Source organism: Ceratotherium simum, chromosome 33, assembly GCF_057802395.1.
Source record: "Ceratotherium simum simum isolate JZ-2026a chromosome 33, ASM5780239v1, whole genome shotgun sequence".
Lineage (NCBI taxonomy): Eukaryota > Metazoa > Chordata > Mammalia > Perissodactyla > Rhinocerotidae > Ceratotherium > Ceratotherium simum.
This window is the reverse complement of record NC_141932.1, coordinates 1,497,760-1,515,636: the sequence shown is the minus strand read 5'-3', so window position 1 is coordinate 1,515,636 and position 17,877 is coordinate 1,497,760. Positions and strand designations below refer to the sequence as shown.

Sequence of the window (17,877 nt, the reverse complement as noted above, 5' to 3'; positions counted from 1 at the left end):
GTGTGATTTTTATTATTTCCCTACTTCTGCTAACTTTGGGCTTTGTTTGTTCTTCTCTTTCTATTTCTGCTAGGTGTAGTTCAAGATTACGTATTTGAGATTTTTCTTTTTGCTGAGGTAGGCCTATATTGCTATAAATTTCCCTCTTAGAACTGCTTTTGCTGCATAGGAGTTGGTGTGTTGTGTTTTCATTTTCATTTGTCTCCAGGTAATTTTTGAATTTTCCTTTGATTTCTTCATTGATCCAATGGTTGTTCAGTAGCATGCTGTTTAGTCTCCATGTATTTGTGACTTTCCCAGCCTTTTTGTTGTAGTTGATTTCTAGTTTCATAGCATTGTGGTTGGAAAAGATGCTTGATTTGATTTCAATCTTCTTAAATTTATTGAGTCTTTCCTTATTTCCCAGCGTATGGTCTATATTTGAGAATGTTCCATGTGCACTTGAGAAGAATGTGTATTCTGCTGTTTTGGGATGAAATGTTCTATATATATCTACTAAGTCCATTTGATCTAGTGTTTCATTTAAATCCATTGTTTCCTTGTTGACTTTCTGTCTGGATGATCTATCCATTGATATAAGTGGGATGTTGAGGTCCCATACTATTATTGTTATTGTGTTGCTGTCAATTTCTCCCTTTAGGTACATTAATAGTTGCTTTATGTATTTTGGTGCTTCTGTGTTGTTAGGTGCATATATATTCATATGTGTCATGTCCTTTTAGTGGAATGTCCCTTTTATCATTATATATGGCCCATCTTTCTCTCTCATTATATTTTTTATCTTGAATTCTGCTTTGTCTGATATAAGTATGGCTACACTTGCTTTCTTTTGCTTAACATTTGCTTGGAGTATCATCTTCCATCCCTTCACTCTGAGCCTATGTTTGTCTCTAGAGCTGAGATCTGTTCCTGGAAGCAGCATATTGTTGGGTCTTGTTTTTTTATCCCTCCAGCCACTCTCTGTCTTTTTATTGGAGAATTCAATCCATTTACATTTAGAGTGATAATTGATATAGGGAGGCTTGGTACTGCCATTTTATCTCTTATTTTCTGGTTGTTCTATATTTCCATTGTTTCTTTTCCCTTGTATTTCTGACTGCCATTTCAGTTTGGTGGTTTTCTGTGATGGTTTTCTCAGTTTTCTCTTTATTTATGGTTTGTGGCTCTGCTCTGATTTTTTTGTTTAGTGGTTACTGTGAGGTTTGTATAAAACATCTCAAAGATGAGATAGTCCATTTTCTGATAGACTCTTATCTGCATTAGCCTAAGCAGGTTCCATCCCTTTCCTCTTCCCCTTCTGAGTTATTGTTGTCACAAATTGCTCTTTTCTGTGTTGTGAGTTTGTGACTAAATTGAACTGTTTATAGTTATTTTTGATGCTTTCCTTCCATTTGTCTTTTATGTTGTAATTGCTTACTGACCTGTTCTGATATAGAGCTGCAATTTTCTGATTCTATCTGTCTATTTATCGCCTTGCTCAAAGTTTTGTAAACTTTTGCTTTGTACATTCAGATGGGAGGACTCCTTTCAATGTTTCTTGGAGGGAAGGCCCAGTGACAATGAACTTTCTCAGATTTTATTTATCTGGGAAAGCTGTTATTTCTCCATCATATCTGAAGGTTTTTCTCACTGGATAGAGTATTCTTGGTTGAAAGTTTTTTGTCTTTCAGTATTTTGAATATATCATTCCATTCTCTCCTAGTCTGTAAGGTTTCTGCCATGAAATCCACTGAAAGCCTGATAGGGGTTCCTTTGTAGGTTATTTTCTTTTGCCTTGCTGCCCTGCATATTTTTTCTTTGTCATTGACTTTTGCCAGTTTTAATAGTATATGCCTTGGAGAAGGTCTTTTTGCATTAATGTAACTAGGAGTTCTATTGTCTTCATGTACTTGTAAGTCCAGTTTCTTTCCCAAGTTTGGGAAGTTCTCAGCCATTATTTCTTTGAACAAGCTCTCTACTCTTTTATCCCCTACTTCTCCCTATGGAATACCTATAATTTTTATGTTGCTTTTCCTGAGTCAGATATTTCTCAAAGAATTTCTTCATTTTTAAAAAATCTTAATTCTCTCTCCTCCTCTACCTGAAGCATTTCTATATTTCTATCCTCTAAGTCACTAATTCTGTCCTCTGTAACATCAGCTCTATTTTTGATGGATTCTAGATTATTTTTATGTCATTAATTGTGTTCTTCATATCCAGAATTTCTGTTTGGTGTTTTTTTAGAGTTTCAATCTCTTTGGTGAAGTATTCCTTCTGTTCATTAATTTTATTCCTGAGCTCATTGAATTGTCTTTCTGAGTTTTCTTGTAATTCATTGAGTTTATGATAACTATTTTGAATTCTCTGTCATTTAGGTTGTAAATTTATATGAGTTCAGGATTGATCTCTGTGGAGACTTGTCATTTTCCTTCTGCTCTGAAGTGTTAATGTAGTTCTTCATGGTATTTGATGAAGTGATCCTTTGCCAGCACATTTGTGGTAGTATCAGGTCATAGATTCCATCTGCTATTGTTGGGGGTGGGGTGGGCAGGAGCTATGTTTTCTGATCTTGCCCTGTCTGCTGGGAGTTGTGCAGGTAGGGCTACTCTGCATTTGCCCAGGCTGGCCACAGCTGCTCTGCAGGTTGTGCTCACATATGCAGGGCCTCTGCACTGGGTGGTCAGGTCAGGCACCATAGGTGGGGCCTCTGCTCAGCAGGGGACCAGCTGAGCTGCTTCACACTAGGCAGAAGGAGTGCCTATATGGGGGCTGAGCTGCCACATGTTGGGTCCTGTGAGCTGCTGTGTTCTGCAGGCAGGGGAGCCATCTGAGTGGGTGTGGTGCCTTCTCGCCTGCACTGTGCTGGGGGGAGGGGTGCCCACGTGGTGGCTGAGCCCCTGGCACTCAATGTAGAGCATTTCTGTGGGTGGGGCTGCCATGGCATGTTGGGCACTCCCATGGGCCAGAGCCTAAAAGCATTCATGCAGGCCAGGCTGTCCCTGCCTTGTCTTACAGTCATCATGGCTGCTGTGTGAGGATTCATTAACTGGCTTGCTACTGCTAGGGAGAGGAGGGGTGCACTTACTTAGTTCCACTGCTTCCCAGGGATCCAGTCAATCCACCTTCAGATGTATAGCTGCATGGATCTCTCAGAAGTCCTGTTGTGCTATGCAAGGAATCTTCTGCAGGTTAATGAATGTCCATTTAGTTGTAACTTAAAGGGGAGAGGCTGAGGAAACAACTCACTCTGCCATGATGCTGATGTCACTCCCTTTATTCAGACTCTTGAATCCAAAACTTTCTCTGCTATGTGACCTTGGGGAAGACATTTCATTTTTCTGATCCTGGATTTTCCCAGAAATGCAATAATAGTTCCCACTTCACCAGGTTGTTGTGAAAATTAAAGACAAAATGCTCAAAAAGCAAATCTTGGGGTACCTGGTTATGGAGGTGTTCCTGGTGTTTCTGCAACTGTTAATGGTCCTCCCACAACCCTTGAGGTAGCCCCTATCATCTTCTCTGTCTCAGTCAGTTGCTCAAGGTTTCAGGATCAGGCAGCTCTGGAAAGTCACTCAGTCTACACAGCAGAGGTGGGGTTGAACCCAGGTCTCTCTGGTCAGGATGTATTGTAACCCCACGCTCCTCCATCACCACAGTGAACCCACCATCACCAGGACATGAAATGTTTCCAACAGCTGTTGCCATTATAAGTATTTCAGCCTCCCCTGCTCATATTTCTGGGGATCTGGCCAGAGGATCTGAGCCATCCTCGTTGCACTGGGGAAGAGAACTAAGGGGACCACCTGGGCATTAGGGGACACACATCACGCAGGTGAAACCAGGGACCAACTTGCTTTAACTATACTCGTTTGTTTGCAAAAGTGCTTAGATAATGCATTATTACAACCCATCTCTGATGCCTGGGTCACCATGGTAACGTGCTTGAGTTTTTCAGGAACTGAGAGTCAACTCCTTATCCAGTTCAGGCTGGTTAAGACCACTGGCTCATCAACTGGGCCTGTGCAGATGACCGATAGGTGACACTTTGACCTCAAGGAGCTGAAAACTCCACCCTCAGATCATGGAAACTGCCATTTTGTGAACATGCATCCTATGAAGAGGCATGGAGCTTGACTATACTTGCACAGATCATCAGTTACCTCGATTCTCCTTACCTCTAATGATCTATTCCCACTTCAGACCACTTCGCTCCTTTATCCCATAAATATCCCTAATCCTCATTTTTCAGGGAGGTGGAGTCTCCTCACTTGGCTGCCTTGTGATTAAACCCTTTCTCTTTGCAAACTTATCATGTCAGTGATTGGCATAATCCTGACAAGGGCAAAATGAACCTGATCAGGTAACACAGGGGCCTCTCCAGTCTGCTCAACACAGGGAGGAACTGATAATATTGCCATTTTAGACTCGAGGGAATGGAGACCAAAGGTGGTGAGGGGACTTGCTCCAGGTCACAGCCTTGGAATGGCCCCCCTGGAAGCCACACTGAAACCTCAGTACCCGGCAGCCCCCTCCCTGCAGCTTGACACTTGGGGGCCATGCAGGGCCAAGGGGTTCTGAGGAGCTCCATTTCTTTCTCATGCACCCAGGGACAGAGGGGCCGGGGCACTGGGGCAGCAAGGGGCCGCAGGTGCAGCCACATTGCAGCCTAGGGGCCAAGCTCTCCCCGGAACCCTGGGCATACAGCCCCCGATGCCCCCAAGTGAGGGGTCTGCAGAGAGCAGGCGGGCAAGGGCCATTGGAGCTGGGCCTGGGCCGTGTGGCCTGGCTTCTCCCTCTGGTCACCCTGAGTTCCCAATATGCCCTGAACTCGCACCAGGGGGAGCATGTCCCCAGTAACAGCCATGCAGGGCCCTTGCTTCCACTCCCACCTCCTCTGAGAGCCTTAGGATCAGGTCCCCTCATTATCTCCATCGTGCACAGGAGAAAACTGAGGCCCAGAAAGGGAGTGTTGTCTGCCTGTAAGCCCCCGGTGACAGGACTCACTCCCAGGCCACTAGGCCTGGGTCTTAGGGAACCCCACCTTCTTTCCCTGCTATCTCCCCAGGTTCGCAGAAGGCCCCTCGCTTAGGTTACTTCTGGACCCCCAGGGCGCTCTGCAGACATGCCCCCCTTCCACCTACGCTGAGGGCCCCCACTCATCTGCTCATAGGGAGCTAACACTGATGAGCTCTCCTGAGGATTATCTCATATTAATAGCCCCCAAACCACTCAGGGTGCAGGACCTATTATTTCCACTTGTCAGAGGAGGGATCTACAGCTCAAAGAGGGTGAGCGACTTCCATGAGGGCGCACATCTGCTAAACGGCTGAGCTGGAAACAGTTTAGTCTACACTGCGCTGGGTCCCTTACCTTGTTCCCTCTGGTCCTTCCCCAGCAGGAACTGCCAGTGACTCTCGGCTGGGACTCCCAGACACCTGACTGCCCAGACTGTCTGCTGAGTCCTGGTCCATCAAGTAACTACAGCCCCACATCTCCACTTGTGGCTCTCCTTGCCCTCCCCCGTGATGTGCAACATCTTCCTGGCAACCTTCCTTCCCTCCTGCGATGCTGGAAACCTCCAATCCGTGGACGGTGATCGGTGTCACCCTGGAAGCATCCCACCCCCTCGCCATCATAGGCAATGATTCCTCCACATGGTCTGGTAGGTCTCCCTCCTAAATATGGCTTCTGGGTGCCCCCTCCCCTCTGTGCCCCCATACTGAGTTGTCACCCAGTTATCATTGTCACTATTGTGGACATTGTGAGAGACTCTGAAGGAGTGAGAGGGGCCACTGAAGCCTCACACATTCCTGCCAGGGGGCTCTTGCAGGAGACCTTAGCCCTCCGAGCTCCTCCTCATCATTGTTGGTAAATTGCAAATAGCCAAGACAATGGCAGCTAACCCCCTAGAATTTTTGCTGGGGAAACTGGCTGAGAGTTCCCACCCCTCCTGTAAAACCTATAAGCCTCCCACCCTCCTACCCAAGTCTGATTGAGGCTCCAGAACCTTCTGGGCAGCATTTCTGTGTAGACTTCTCAGTTCTGGCTGGTTTCCTCCCACCACCTGTGACTCTTCAAATGTTAGTCTCCAAGGTTGTGCCATGGTGTGCACCTGACTCCTGTTGTGACCACCACCAGCGCCTCATCAAACCTGCAGAGATGGGAGTTGGGTTTTTTCCTCCAAGCCAGACTATCCCCACCCCCATCCCCCTCATCACACTCCATGCATGTGGACAGTGTGGTTCTGTGTGTCTTTGGGGCATCCCTCTGACATGCCTGTCTCACCAGTCTCCAGTCTCCGTGGAATATTTGTGTATTTGTGTTGCCATGGCTGTGGGCAATAGGAAATCTCATAGGTCCTTGGTGTGTTTTGTATCTTCATTGTATATGTTTCATGTCTGTCACATATATTTTCTGTTGGGATGTGGTATTTGTGTTTCCAGGCTGTTTTATAGAGTGTCAGCATCCCACACCAGTTACACAGTGTCCCCAGGGTGTGTGTAGAGGGTCCCCAGGTTGTGCAGGCTGTGTCAGTAGCACACACTTGTCACACAGGGTTCCCAAGATATCCATGACTCTAGGTTGCACTGCAGTATCACACCTGTCACACACCTGGGTCTTATGGTACTTGACATGATTGTGTGTTTCCAGGCTGTGCCATGGTTTGCTAGCCCAAAATGTTGTCACACTCCCTGTGCTTGTAGGTGAGTCAACATTACATACCTGTCTGCTGGCACCAGCCCTCCATCACCCTTCCCACCAATATCTAGTTTACAGGAGATGTGGTCGGGAGCTTGGCATGTTAAAACAGCAACAGAGAGATGCAAAAAGCCAAATCTAGAATGTGGGAAATTCTTATGAACAAATGACCCAGAAACTTCAACAAATAAATTATAAGAATAAAAAAGAGGAAAGAAGTGGCATGTGTAGGTTAAAGAGTGACATATGAGCCATCCCTACCACAGGCCATGTGGGTAGATGTTGGATCCTGATTGCAGTGAAGGTGCCTTAAAGAACAAGCACATGTTTGAGACAACTGAGAAAAGTAAACACTGACAGCATATTTTACGATATTTGAAATATTTTAATTTTCTGTGATCAAGTTATTAAAGTCATGAAATGCTTACATTTTGGAACTGTATTCTGAGCTGGTGTCTGGAATTCTATGTAAAATGACCCAGTAGTGTGTGTGTGTGTTTGTTGCAACACAACTGAGTAATACAAAAAGCAAATGACTGATAGATACCTAAACATGGATGAATCACAAGGAAATTATGAGGGAAAGCAGCCATCAAAAACAACTATAAACTGTATAGTCCATTTACATGATGTTCTAGGACAAACAATACAGAGGTATAATTGTATAAATTAAAACAGTGTTGGGCCAGCCCTGGTGGCCTAGTGGTTGAGTTCAGCACTCTCCGCTTCTGTGGCCTGGGTTTGGTTCCTGGGCTCAGACCTACACCACTCATCTCTCAGCAGCCATGCTGTGATAGCAGCTCGCATATGAAAAGAGGAAGATTGGCAACAGATGTTAGCTCAAGGAGACTCTTCCTCGTTAAAAAAAAAAAAGAAAGAAAAAAAGAACAGTGTCCACCTGGGACAGTAGGTGCAAAGGGACATGAAGGAATGTATTTGGGGTGATGAAAATGTTTCATCTCATGATTAGGATGTTTTGGGTTTACATACTAGGGGACATGATACTCCTGCACACAATCATTATTAAATATTTTAATGGATTCATTTTTCAAATATAAGTAAATATCTTAAAGAGGAAAATGGATTCGCTACTGTAAGGGGTAAGCCAGCTCCACCTCAAATAAACAAATGTCAACTGCGAAGATAAATCCAGTGACCTTCTTGGTTCTACCCTATGTGCAAGCCCTCTCCTCCCCAGCATATGAGCAGGAACTCCAAAAACGTGCTAGTCCGGGCCTCAGATCCGAACTTCACCTTAGTTGAGTTGGACAGGAGGTTCCGAGTGGGAACCCACCTTTGTGTTGTTGAACGCTGCATATAATCACTGAGGTTGCAGCTGGGTGGAGGCCAGGCACGCATTCTACCTGTGATTTCAGTACCTCTATGATGCCGGGCAGAGTCGTACAGGCAGCCGATGTGTCAGGGAGAACTGTCAACATGCATTTAACCTGCAAAATCCAAGTATATTGGCTAAGCAGAGGGTGGAGAGAGCAATAACTTTTTTTTTACGCCTTTATCTTACCCATTTAAAGCAATGATCTGTACCCGGGGTCTGGGTGTTAAAAGTCAGACCAGTCAGAATACAGAGTGTTTCGGAAGATGTGGGCACAGATCTTTTATGGTGCTGATGGTGCTATCATGGGTAAACACCACTTTGAAAAAGTTTGCCCCGGGGACTGGCCCCGTGGCGTAGCTAAGTGCGTAGTTAAGTGCGTGTGCTTTGCTGCTGGCAGCCCCTGTTCGGATCCTGGGCACGCACCAATGCACCGCTTGTCAAGCCATGCTGTGTCGGCGTCCCATATAAAGTGGAGGGAAATGGGCACAGATGTTAGCCCAGGGCCAGCCTTCCTCAGCAAAAAGAGGAGGATTGGCATGGATGTTAGCTCAGGGCTCATCTTCCTCACACACACACACACACAAAGTTTGCCCTGTGTATTGGAAAAATACACTCCTGCGTTCATGTTTTACTCTCACACTACTACCACACACAACTCTCCTGACACCAGAAATCTGGCTTTCTTTTTTCCACACCAAGCAATTCTCTGCAACAGCAGCTGGGTGTCCTACAAGTCAATGAATTCTGACACTAAGTGGAGTTAGCACAAACCCCTCAGGCTGAGAGCTCAGTCCCACAAGACTGCCCCCCACTTCAGACACCAATCACAAATAGTAGGTCCCCAGGTTACCACAACTTCTGTCTGACTTGACTACAAATTAGAGGTTCCCCTGACCACCCTTCTTGGATGTGATCATTTGCTAGGACAGTTCAGAGAACTCAGGAAAACACTTACGTTGACCAGCTTATTATATAATAAAGGATATGATAAAAGATGCAGATGAACAGCCAGATGAAGAAATACATAGGGTGAGGTCTGGAAGGGACCCAAGTGCAGGAGCTTCTGTCCCTGTGGAGCTGGGGTGTGCCACCCTCCTGGCATGTGGATGTGTTCACCAAGCTCTCCGAACTCCCTACTTATGGAGGTGTGATTGATCATTCACTCAATCTGCAGTCCCTCTCACCTTCTTGGAGTATGGGGAGCTGGGGCTAAAAGTTCAAGCTTCTAATCATGGCTTGGTCTTTCTGCTGACCAGCCCCCATCCTGAAGCTATCCAGGAGCCCACCAAGAGTCGCCTTATTAAAACAAAAGACACTCCTTTCACCCAGGAAATTCCAAAGGATATAGGAGCTCTGTGCCAGGAACCAGGGGCAGAGACCGATATCTATATTTTCTATTATTTCACAACCCACCTCCCAGAGGTCTTTCCAAAGAAAACTTCCCCTTGTACCAAGAAGTATGTGCAAGAATATTCACAGTAGCATAACACCTGGGGACAGCCCAGGAAAGAAGATGGATAAATGGGCTTATCCACACAGTGGAACATTATCCATAGCCTAATAATTCTCCGTTCTGTGGATGCAGTGAGGGAATCAGACAAATGTCACAATTTACCCTACAGAGTGCCCGCTTCCATGATACAAGCCATTTCTACATGGCACCTTCTAGTTTCTCAGTGGGACTGAGCCCCAATTTCCTAGTGGAAACCAGCTCATGAATGCTTTCCCAATAACCAGCACAGGTGCTTTTGCCTCAGCACTGTGTGGAATCCTTTCTTTTTCTCCAAACTGCCTTTTTAAACTAGTTCTGAAATAAGCTCTCCCATCCCCCATAACTTACATCTCTAGAAGAAACGGATGGAAAACATTTGATTTTCTTGCTATGTGTTAATAAAATAGCATTCTGCAACCTTCAGTCACCAGTCATATTTGGGTCCAATTAGCTATTAATATTTCCAGTGAATTAAAGAAATGATTATAGCATTTAAATATAAATGTTCCCTTTAATCCGCTAAGGCCTATTTCCAGGTTTCCGCCTCTGCTTCCCATGTTTTAGGCGCCTGTGCCTGCACTAGAGATAAAGGTGTGGACAGAGGACAGGGGAGCAGGCAGGGAAAGCCTCCCTGGACCACTGGGAGCTGAGGTGTGTGTCCTGGGCTTGGACATTCCTGGATTGTAAGGAATAAACACCAACATTACACATTCACTCATTTATTCAACAGTTATTTATTGCTCGTTTGAAATGTGTCATCCACTTTTCTAGGCACCATCTTTAGACATACTTTAGTGAACAAAACTGAGAAATTCCCTGCCCTTCTTAAGCTTATACTTTAGTGCAGTGAGACAATAAATGGAAAATATAATGAGGAAATTATAAAGTGTATCCTAAGTAGAGAAGTACTAGGAAATATACGTACTATCATACATATTTATACATATTCCATCGCGACCATACCCAAGGAAGCTTCTGGTGTGGAGGGAACACTTTTGAGGGGAATTTTCTGGTGATTCCTCAGGTGGCGGTGGTAGGTGGATGACTGGCGGTACCTTCTCTGGCAAAGGGAACATGCATAGGGCTTCTCTCCCGTGTGGATCCTCTCATGAGCCCGAAGGTTGGTTTTGTGGCTGAAGGACATTTCACACGTGCTGCACCTGAAAGGCTTCTCTCCTGTGTGAATCCTCTGATGCACACGTAGGTCTGATGCCTGGAAGAAGCCTTTGTCACACTGGGCACAAATAAATGTCCTCTCATTATCGTGTCTTCTTTGATGGGCTTTTAACCGAGAGACATACCTAAAGACCCTGGGACACTTCTCACATTTGTATGATTTGCGGGCTCTGTGGCATCTTTCTTGGTGTCCCCCACATGCTGAGTTTCCTTCAATGCTCTGGAGGGTGGGAACATGCTCAGGGGTAACCTGGTCTGGCCTGGAGAGATATCCTGGTCCCACCTCCATAAGGACATCTTGATAAGGGGGTCCTTTCAGGGACCCTTCCTGGGACCTGGAGGTGCCTAGACCTGCTCTTCTGGAGCTGAGTGGATTCTCCAAGGAAACAGCTCCCTCTTCAGGCCCAGGACAGTTCTCCTCCTGGATAATGAGCAGGGAAGGTGTTCGATTACGATTGACAGAAATACTGTCATTTACTTGACAAATTTTCAAAGAAATGTTGCCACCATTTTCTTTATCATCATCTCCTGTGAAAATAAAGAAGTGACTCAATGAAGTTGTACCCAAAAAAGAGTTCACACAGAACATCCTTCTGGTACCTGGGCTCCCCTCACTCACCTTGTTCTGTTTCCAGGGAAGTATCTTGGGGAGTCCAGAAGGGGGTCCCCATGTTCTCTCCTATTGGGGTTCCTGTTGACAACTGTTTTGTGAAGTGAACAATGACTTCTCTTAAGGGCATATTCTCAGAAAAGAGGGCTTCCTGTCCCTGCATGCAGACGTGGACCTGTAAACAAAGCCTGTTCAGTGTTGTATACAGATCTGTTGAGTGACAGAAGCCTTCATGGAAAACCTGCCCTCATCAGGCTTTCCCAAGATTCCTCTACTGTGTGCCCCACACCCACTGTCCTGCCCTTGTCTCTGCTGGCATTAAATTTCCTGTTAGTGTGTCTTCCTCAGTGAAAAAAAAAGACAAATACTAAGGCTCTCTGAGGGAAGCACCAGCTCGTGTTAAGGCATTTCTCCTCCTTGAGGTTTGTGCTCAACTGCCAATTTCTTTGTGAGCCCTCCTACCATCTCACTGGCTAAAATCAATTAATTAATATGTTGGCTCATATATGTCTGACTGAATAAATGCCTATAGAAACTTCTGCTTTCATTCTTGCTTACTTAGGAGGTAAAGACTCCCCTTGGTGAGGACTAATAACCATGTCTACAATAACTCTTCTTTCGCTACTTACAGGCAACTCCAACTGACTGTACTGATTCCTTACATCCCTCAGCTCCTCACCCCAGAGGTCAGAACCCTCTACTCACTAAGCCAGGTGGCTTCATGCAATCATCACTCAGGTCTTCCATGAATTTCTCCAGGTTTCTGCCACTTGATTCCCACTTCTCTTTCAACATGGACCTGTCACTGCAGTAGCCATTGATCATAAACTGCTCCAGGACCAAACGAGAAATCATTTCATCCTTACTGTGTTTTTCTGGCTGTAGCCATGAGTGAAATAACTTATAGAGTCTTTGCAGTTCCTGCCTTACACACGAGTTCTTGCCATTTTGAAATAAGCTGTGCTGCATGCTCGGGAATGCAGAGATCCCCTCTCCCTCCTGGACAGCACATCCTTGGTTGGGTTTAAGCTCTAGATTTTGTGACCGAGGATCGTTCCTGGATGGTTCACCTTGAAATGAGATTCTGAGATCTAAAGCCATTCTTAAAAGAATGCTTGGAGAAACTCAACTTCAGGGATTCAGTCTCTGCTGACTTGTTTCTCTTGGGATCTGTTTCAACAACTGGTGGATGCTTAAAAACTGCAAGCTACAAATAGAAGAGATATATAATTAATTACAGCTCTGGCATAATTAAAAAAACAATAGAGGGGTGACGTCAGCATCATGGCAGAGTGAGCTTTCCCGTAAACTCTTCCCCTGATAAGATACAACAAAAGGAACAGTCACAGACCAACAATGGACTCTTAGACAGCGAAAAGCAAGATCAGACAGATCCACACTGCCGCACATCTGAGAGTGGAACGTGCTGGGCCCCCAGAGGAAGTGGGGAGAGGTAAGGAGACCTCCTCTCCCTCCCCATCAGATCAGCAATCCCGGTCTGCAGGGCTCCCAATGAGGGGGGAGGAGCAGCACTCTGCAGGTAAACCATAGCTCTTTGGACTCTCTCAGCCAGTGGGAAACTCCCACAAAGAGGACTCAGAACTGATACAGGGGTACCATCAACATCTGAGCACCCCAGGAGAGTGGATAACGAGGGGCAAGTGAGAAGCCCCCCATGCCAGGGACCCAGCGGGCAAAAGAGAGAGTCCCTCCCCCGCATGCCAGACACTGCAGCTCAGCCGACCAGACCAGGCTAAGCGGCCGGCAGATTCCAGCGAACAGCCAGGGCAGAGCACAGGGGGCTCAGATTACACAGCCCTTAACCCTCACATGGTGGTGGTGGTGGAAATTGCAACCAGATATTTCCAGGATGAGGAAAAATAAAGCCAATACAGGAACCACAATGCAAAGGTACATGAAATCACCAGACCAGAAGGAAAATGACAAGCACCCAGAAACCAACCCTGAAGACACAGAAATCCATAACCTAAATGACAGAGATTTCAAAATAGCTATCATAAAAAAACTCAACGAAATACGAGATAACACAGACAAACAATTCAATGAGATTAGGAGTTCCTTCACAAAAGAGATTGAAATCATAAAGAAAAACCAATCAGTGCTGATGGAGATGAAGAACACAATGGAGGAGATAAAGGAGAATCTGGAATCCTTAAGGAACAGAACTGACAATATGGAGGAAAGAATTAGCATTATAGAGGATAGGACTACAGATATGCTCCAGATGGAAGAGGAGGGAGAACTAAGACTAAATAGAAATGAAGAAAGTCTCTGAGAAATATATGACTCTATTAGGAAATGTAACATAAGAATCATAGGTATTCCTGAGGGAGAAGAGAGGGGAAGAGGAACAGAGAGCCTATTCAAGGAAATAATAGCCGAGAACTTCCCAAATCTGGGGAAAGAGCAGGAAATACCAGTAAGAGCGGTTAAGTGCGCCCACTCCACTGCGGTGGCCTGGGGTTCGCCAGTTCGATCCTGGGCGTGCACCGACGCACTGCTTGGCAAGCCATGCTGTGGTGGCATCCCATATAAAGTGGAGGAAGATGGGCACGGATGTTAGCCCAGGGCCAGTCTTCCTCAGGAAAAAAGAGGAGGATTGGCAGATGTTAGCACAGGGCTGATCTCCTCACACACACAGAAAAAAAGACACATTCAAGAATGTTATGTCATCATAATTCATAACATTCCCATGCTGTAGCTAACTATATGTCCAACATTAAATGGGATAGATTACAATTAATTTATAAAGAGGCATATTTGACAGCAATGAAAATGAATGAACCACTTCATGCAACAACACAGATTAACCACAAATCATAATGCTGACTGAAATAATCCAGACACTAAACAATACATTTAGTTTATTCCCATTTATGTTGATTGAAAAGCATACAAATATGATCAATATTATTTAGGATGTTGGTTACTTTTGGAGACAACAGTAGACACTGAGATAGGTACATACATGGAGGGCTCCAGAGGAGGACTCCATCTCAGTTTGCCTGGGACTAAGAGAGTTCCTGGGATGCTGTACTTCCGGTTTTAGTTGGTGATATTCTACCTCTTGATCTTGGAGGTAGTTACACAGGAGTGTTTCTCTGTAAAAATCCACCAAGCTATATACTTTCACTTTTTTATTTTCTGTATTTGCACTACACTTAAACAAAAATGTTCAACTTTAAATACTAAATAGGATCTTAAATTGTAATTGGACATGATGTAATTGAATGAAGGCAATGATCTGGTACAAATACATTCTTTCAGTTATTATAAGACAACAAAATATCAGAAAAAGTTGAGAATAAAATGAATGAAATAGAAGAGAGAGGCCGGAATTCGTGCAAATGATCTCATCCTGTGTTGGAGCCTCCTCCATCAGTCGCAACATCTGCACAACCACCCCTAGCTACACCCACTGTCCAAGGATACGTTCCTTCGCTTTCCCTTTACTTTCATCTTTACCATCTTTATTCTATCAACAATTACCCTTCTTTGTGAACAACATTTGTCCTTGCTTCACTACATTTATCAAAGTTATAGTTTTATGTTGATCTATTTCTAATGCCTGTCCTTTTCCACTGGAGAGTAGGGTCCAGTGGAGATGAAATTCAGTTTGCATGGGGCCAGCCGGTGGCCAAGCAGTTAAGTGCTCACGCTCTGCTGCATTGGCCTGGGGTTCGCTGGTTCCGGTCCCCGGGCGGGCACCGACGCATCGCTTGGCAAGCCATGCTGTGGCGGCGTCCCATATAAAGTGGAGGAAGATGGGCATGGATGTTAGCCCATGGCCAGTCTTCCTCAGCAAAAAGAGGAGGATTGGCAGATGTTAGCTCAGGGCTGATCTTCCTCACAAAAAAACAAAAAAAAAGAAATTCTGTTTGCATTGCTCAGTTCGATTTCTGACTACAAATCACATTACCTGGACAAGCAGAGGCACGCCGAATGGATAAAAGATTTAATCCTTTTTCTATATCATTGCTCTATTTTTGTGTCCTTTTCCCAATTTATATATAGTTAACAATTCAAAGATTTGTCTTTTTTTAAAAAGCAAATTTCATGCTACAAATCAGAACTTGTGGGTGTGTGGCTGGATTGAGACACGGACACACAAAGACCTCATTTATTTCCGCCAGTTGGTGTCATTCATTTCATGATTTGTGTCAACCTTACCTGGCTGTCTGATCAGACTAGCCACGCTGATCTCATCAATTAACGAGGCAAAGATGATTCCAGAAAAACCCCATAGAAGAAAACTGAACACATTCTTGCCTTTCCCTAATCTATTCACCACAAATCTTCCAGTCAAGCTTTATAAAATGCTAATCTGCTCAGGTCACACCCCACTTTACTCCCTTCCCTGGCTCCCTCTTGCCCTGGGGGAAATGTAGCGAGTCCTCCCTGGTCCCATGGGACCAGGGCCTGGGCCTGCGCTCACCCCTCCCCCCCATCTTAAGTGTTGTGGCTGGTTCTCTATATCCAGGTACACTGGCCTCTATTTACTTTTTTATGTAGATCCCATGACCTCTTCTTTATCTGGGCCTCCCTAAAAAATTCTCTTTCAGCACCATCCCAAGCACACACAGACCACGTGCTCACACTTGCAGACATGCACTCAGTCCCACACAGACACGGCTGTGGAGCATTATTACAGCTAAGACCTTGAAATTCAAAACCAGACTGCCATATTAAAAGCTCTCATCACAAGAAAAAAAAATTTTGTAACTATGTTTGATGACAGATGTTAACTAGACTTATTGTGGTGATCATTTGGCAATATATACAAATATCGAATCATTATGTTGTACACCTGAAATGAATACAATGTTATATGTCAATTATATCCCAGTAAAAAACAAAAGGAAAGAAAAATACCCAGACTTCTGGGGTTCTTAATCTAGAATCTGGCATTTACAAACTGTGTGACCCCAGGCACATTACCCATCAGGTCCCCATCTGTGTCATGGGGACTCTGATCTCTAATGACGCCAGCTCCCAGAGGTGCCATGGGAGCTAAAGGAGTGAATATATATGAAGCACGGGGAGCATTTGATGGCACATAGTAAGCAAGCACTCAGTACAAGTCTGCTAAATAACTGACACTCACCCTTTAAATTTCAGCACCAGTCCCACGGCAAATGGCCATTGACCAAGACTCACACAAGATGCAATAAAAATGAATTACCAGAAACATAAAATTAACAAGACAACAGAGCCATACAAAAAGACTTTCCCAGGAGAAGGCTTCTTCACTCAGGCCAGGTTTTGCACAGCTAGAACAGTTGTCACAATAGACCATCCTCCACGCCCGAGAGACCCCCCCACCTCTTTGTACCTAGGAATTTTCTCCGCACAGCTATTCCAGCATACACATGCATGCACACTCGCACACACAAAATTAGAATTTTCCTTTTAAGTTCTGAAAACTCACCTCCTTGAATGAACTTCAAACCAAGTAATCCTGGGCTGAAGGCTGAGCTGCTGTGCGACTGGCTTTCTTCACTGGGTTCATCTGATTGCCTTCCCCAGGCTCCTCCTTTTATAGGGTCAGGGATCGGTGATGCATTTAAAGACATGATTGGATAAAGTTTGCCTGTTGATGGACTCCCTGTTGGAATCTTCATCCAGCTCACTAATCCATGTATGTACTATATTATACACCCGGGCCTGGGGCAATAGGCCATAATCAAACACACTAATATTTCTGCGATGAAATGTAACAATATTCACACTGAGTGGGAATAAAAACTGAATAAGACCACTTTTCACCCATCCACCACCCAGCCCCCATCATTCCTCCCCCGGATTATGAGGTCAGCTCCTGATTGGCCTCCCCTCCTCCCATCAGTCTTTTCAATTCTCAAAGCAGCCTCATAGGGACCCTGTTATAACCGTCTGACCACGTCCCTCCTCTCCGGAAGCTCCCCAACATCTCCCAGAGTCATTATGCCAGAGCTCAAACTGCCTCTGGTGAAGGATCTCCCTGATCTCTGGTCTGTCATGGACTCAGAATTTCACAAAACACAATAAAAATGAATTACCAGAAATGTGAAATTAATAAGAAAACAAAGCCACACGAAGTGCAAGGTCTTTTATGTCATCAGATTCAATGGACATAAAATGTCTGTCAGCTTGCCCTCAGAGTTTATAGGCTCACTCTGTTTCTGTGCTTACCTCACCACAGACAGGGGAGAGCACGGAGTGTGAACCTCACTCCGAAGATCACAGACATAGTGCAGAAACCAGCTTCTCCACAGTGCCCCGGAGACCCTGGTGACCTTGCCCTGTTGCTCGCTCTGCTCCAGCCTCACGGCCCGTGCAGTTCCCAGAACCCAGCAGCTTCACTGCCATCTTGGGCATTTATTCCCTCTTCTCTCTGCCTCTGGGAGAGGAGCCCACGGCTCTCCTCGCACTCTCTCCAGGTCTCTGTTCAAACATCTCCTCCTTAGAGAGAGCTGCCCTGGACACGTTTTCTAAAATTGCAGCCCACACTCCCCCACTCCCTCTCTGCTTCTCTATTCACCCTCTCTGCTTTATTTTCTCCAGAGCTGTGACCTCCAAAAGACA

At 45.2% G+C, this 17,877-nt stretch overlaps 1 protein-coding gene across 1 annotated transcript; it reads right to left on the bottom strand.

Moving 5' to 3' along the window:
- Positions 1–10,443: 10,443 nt before the first annotated feature.
- Positions 10,444–12,419, bottom strand: ZSCAN4 (zinc finger and SCAN domain containing 4). The gene is made up of 3 exons (XM_014794245.2): positions 11,998–12,419; positions 11,302–11,467; positions 10,444–11,210 (listed from the first exon to the last, which is right to left on the bottom strand). Exons 1-3 carry the CDS (start codon positions 12,391–12,393, stop codon positions 10,444–10,446), a joined length of 1,329 nt encoding a protein of 442 aa, XP_014649731.2. The 5' UTR covers positions 12,394–12,419.
- Positions 12,420–17,877: the final 5,458 nt, after the last annotated feature.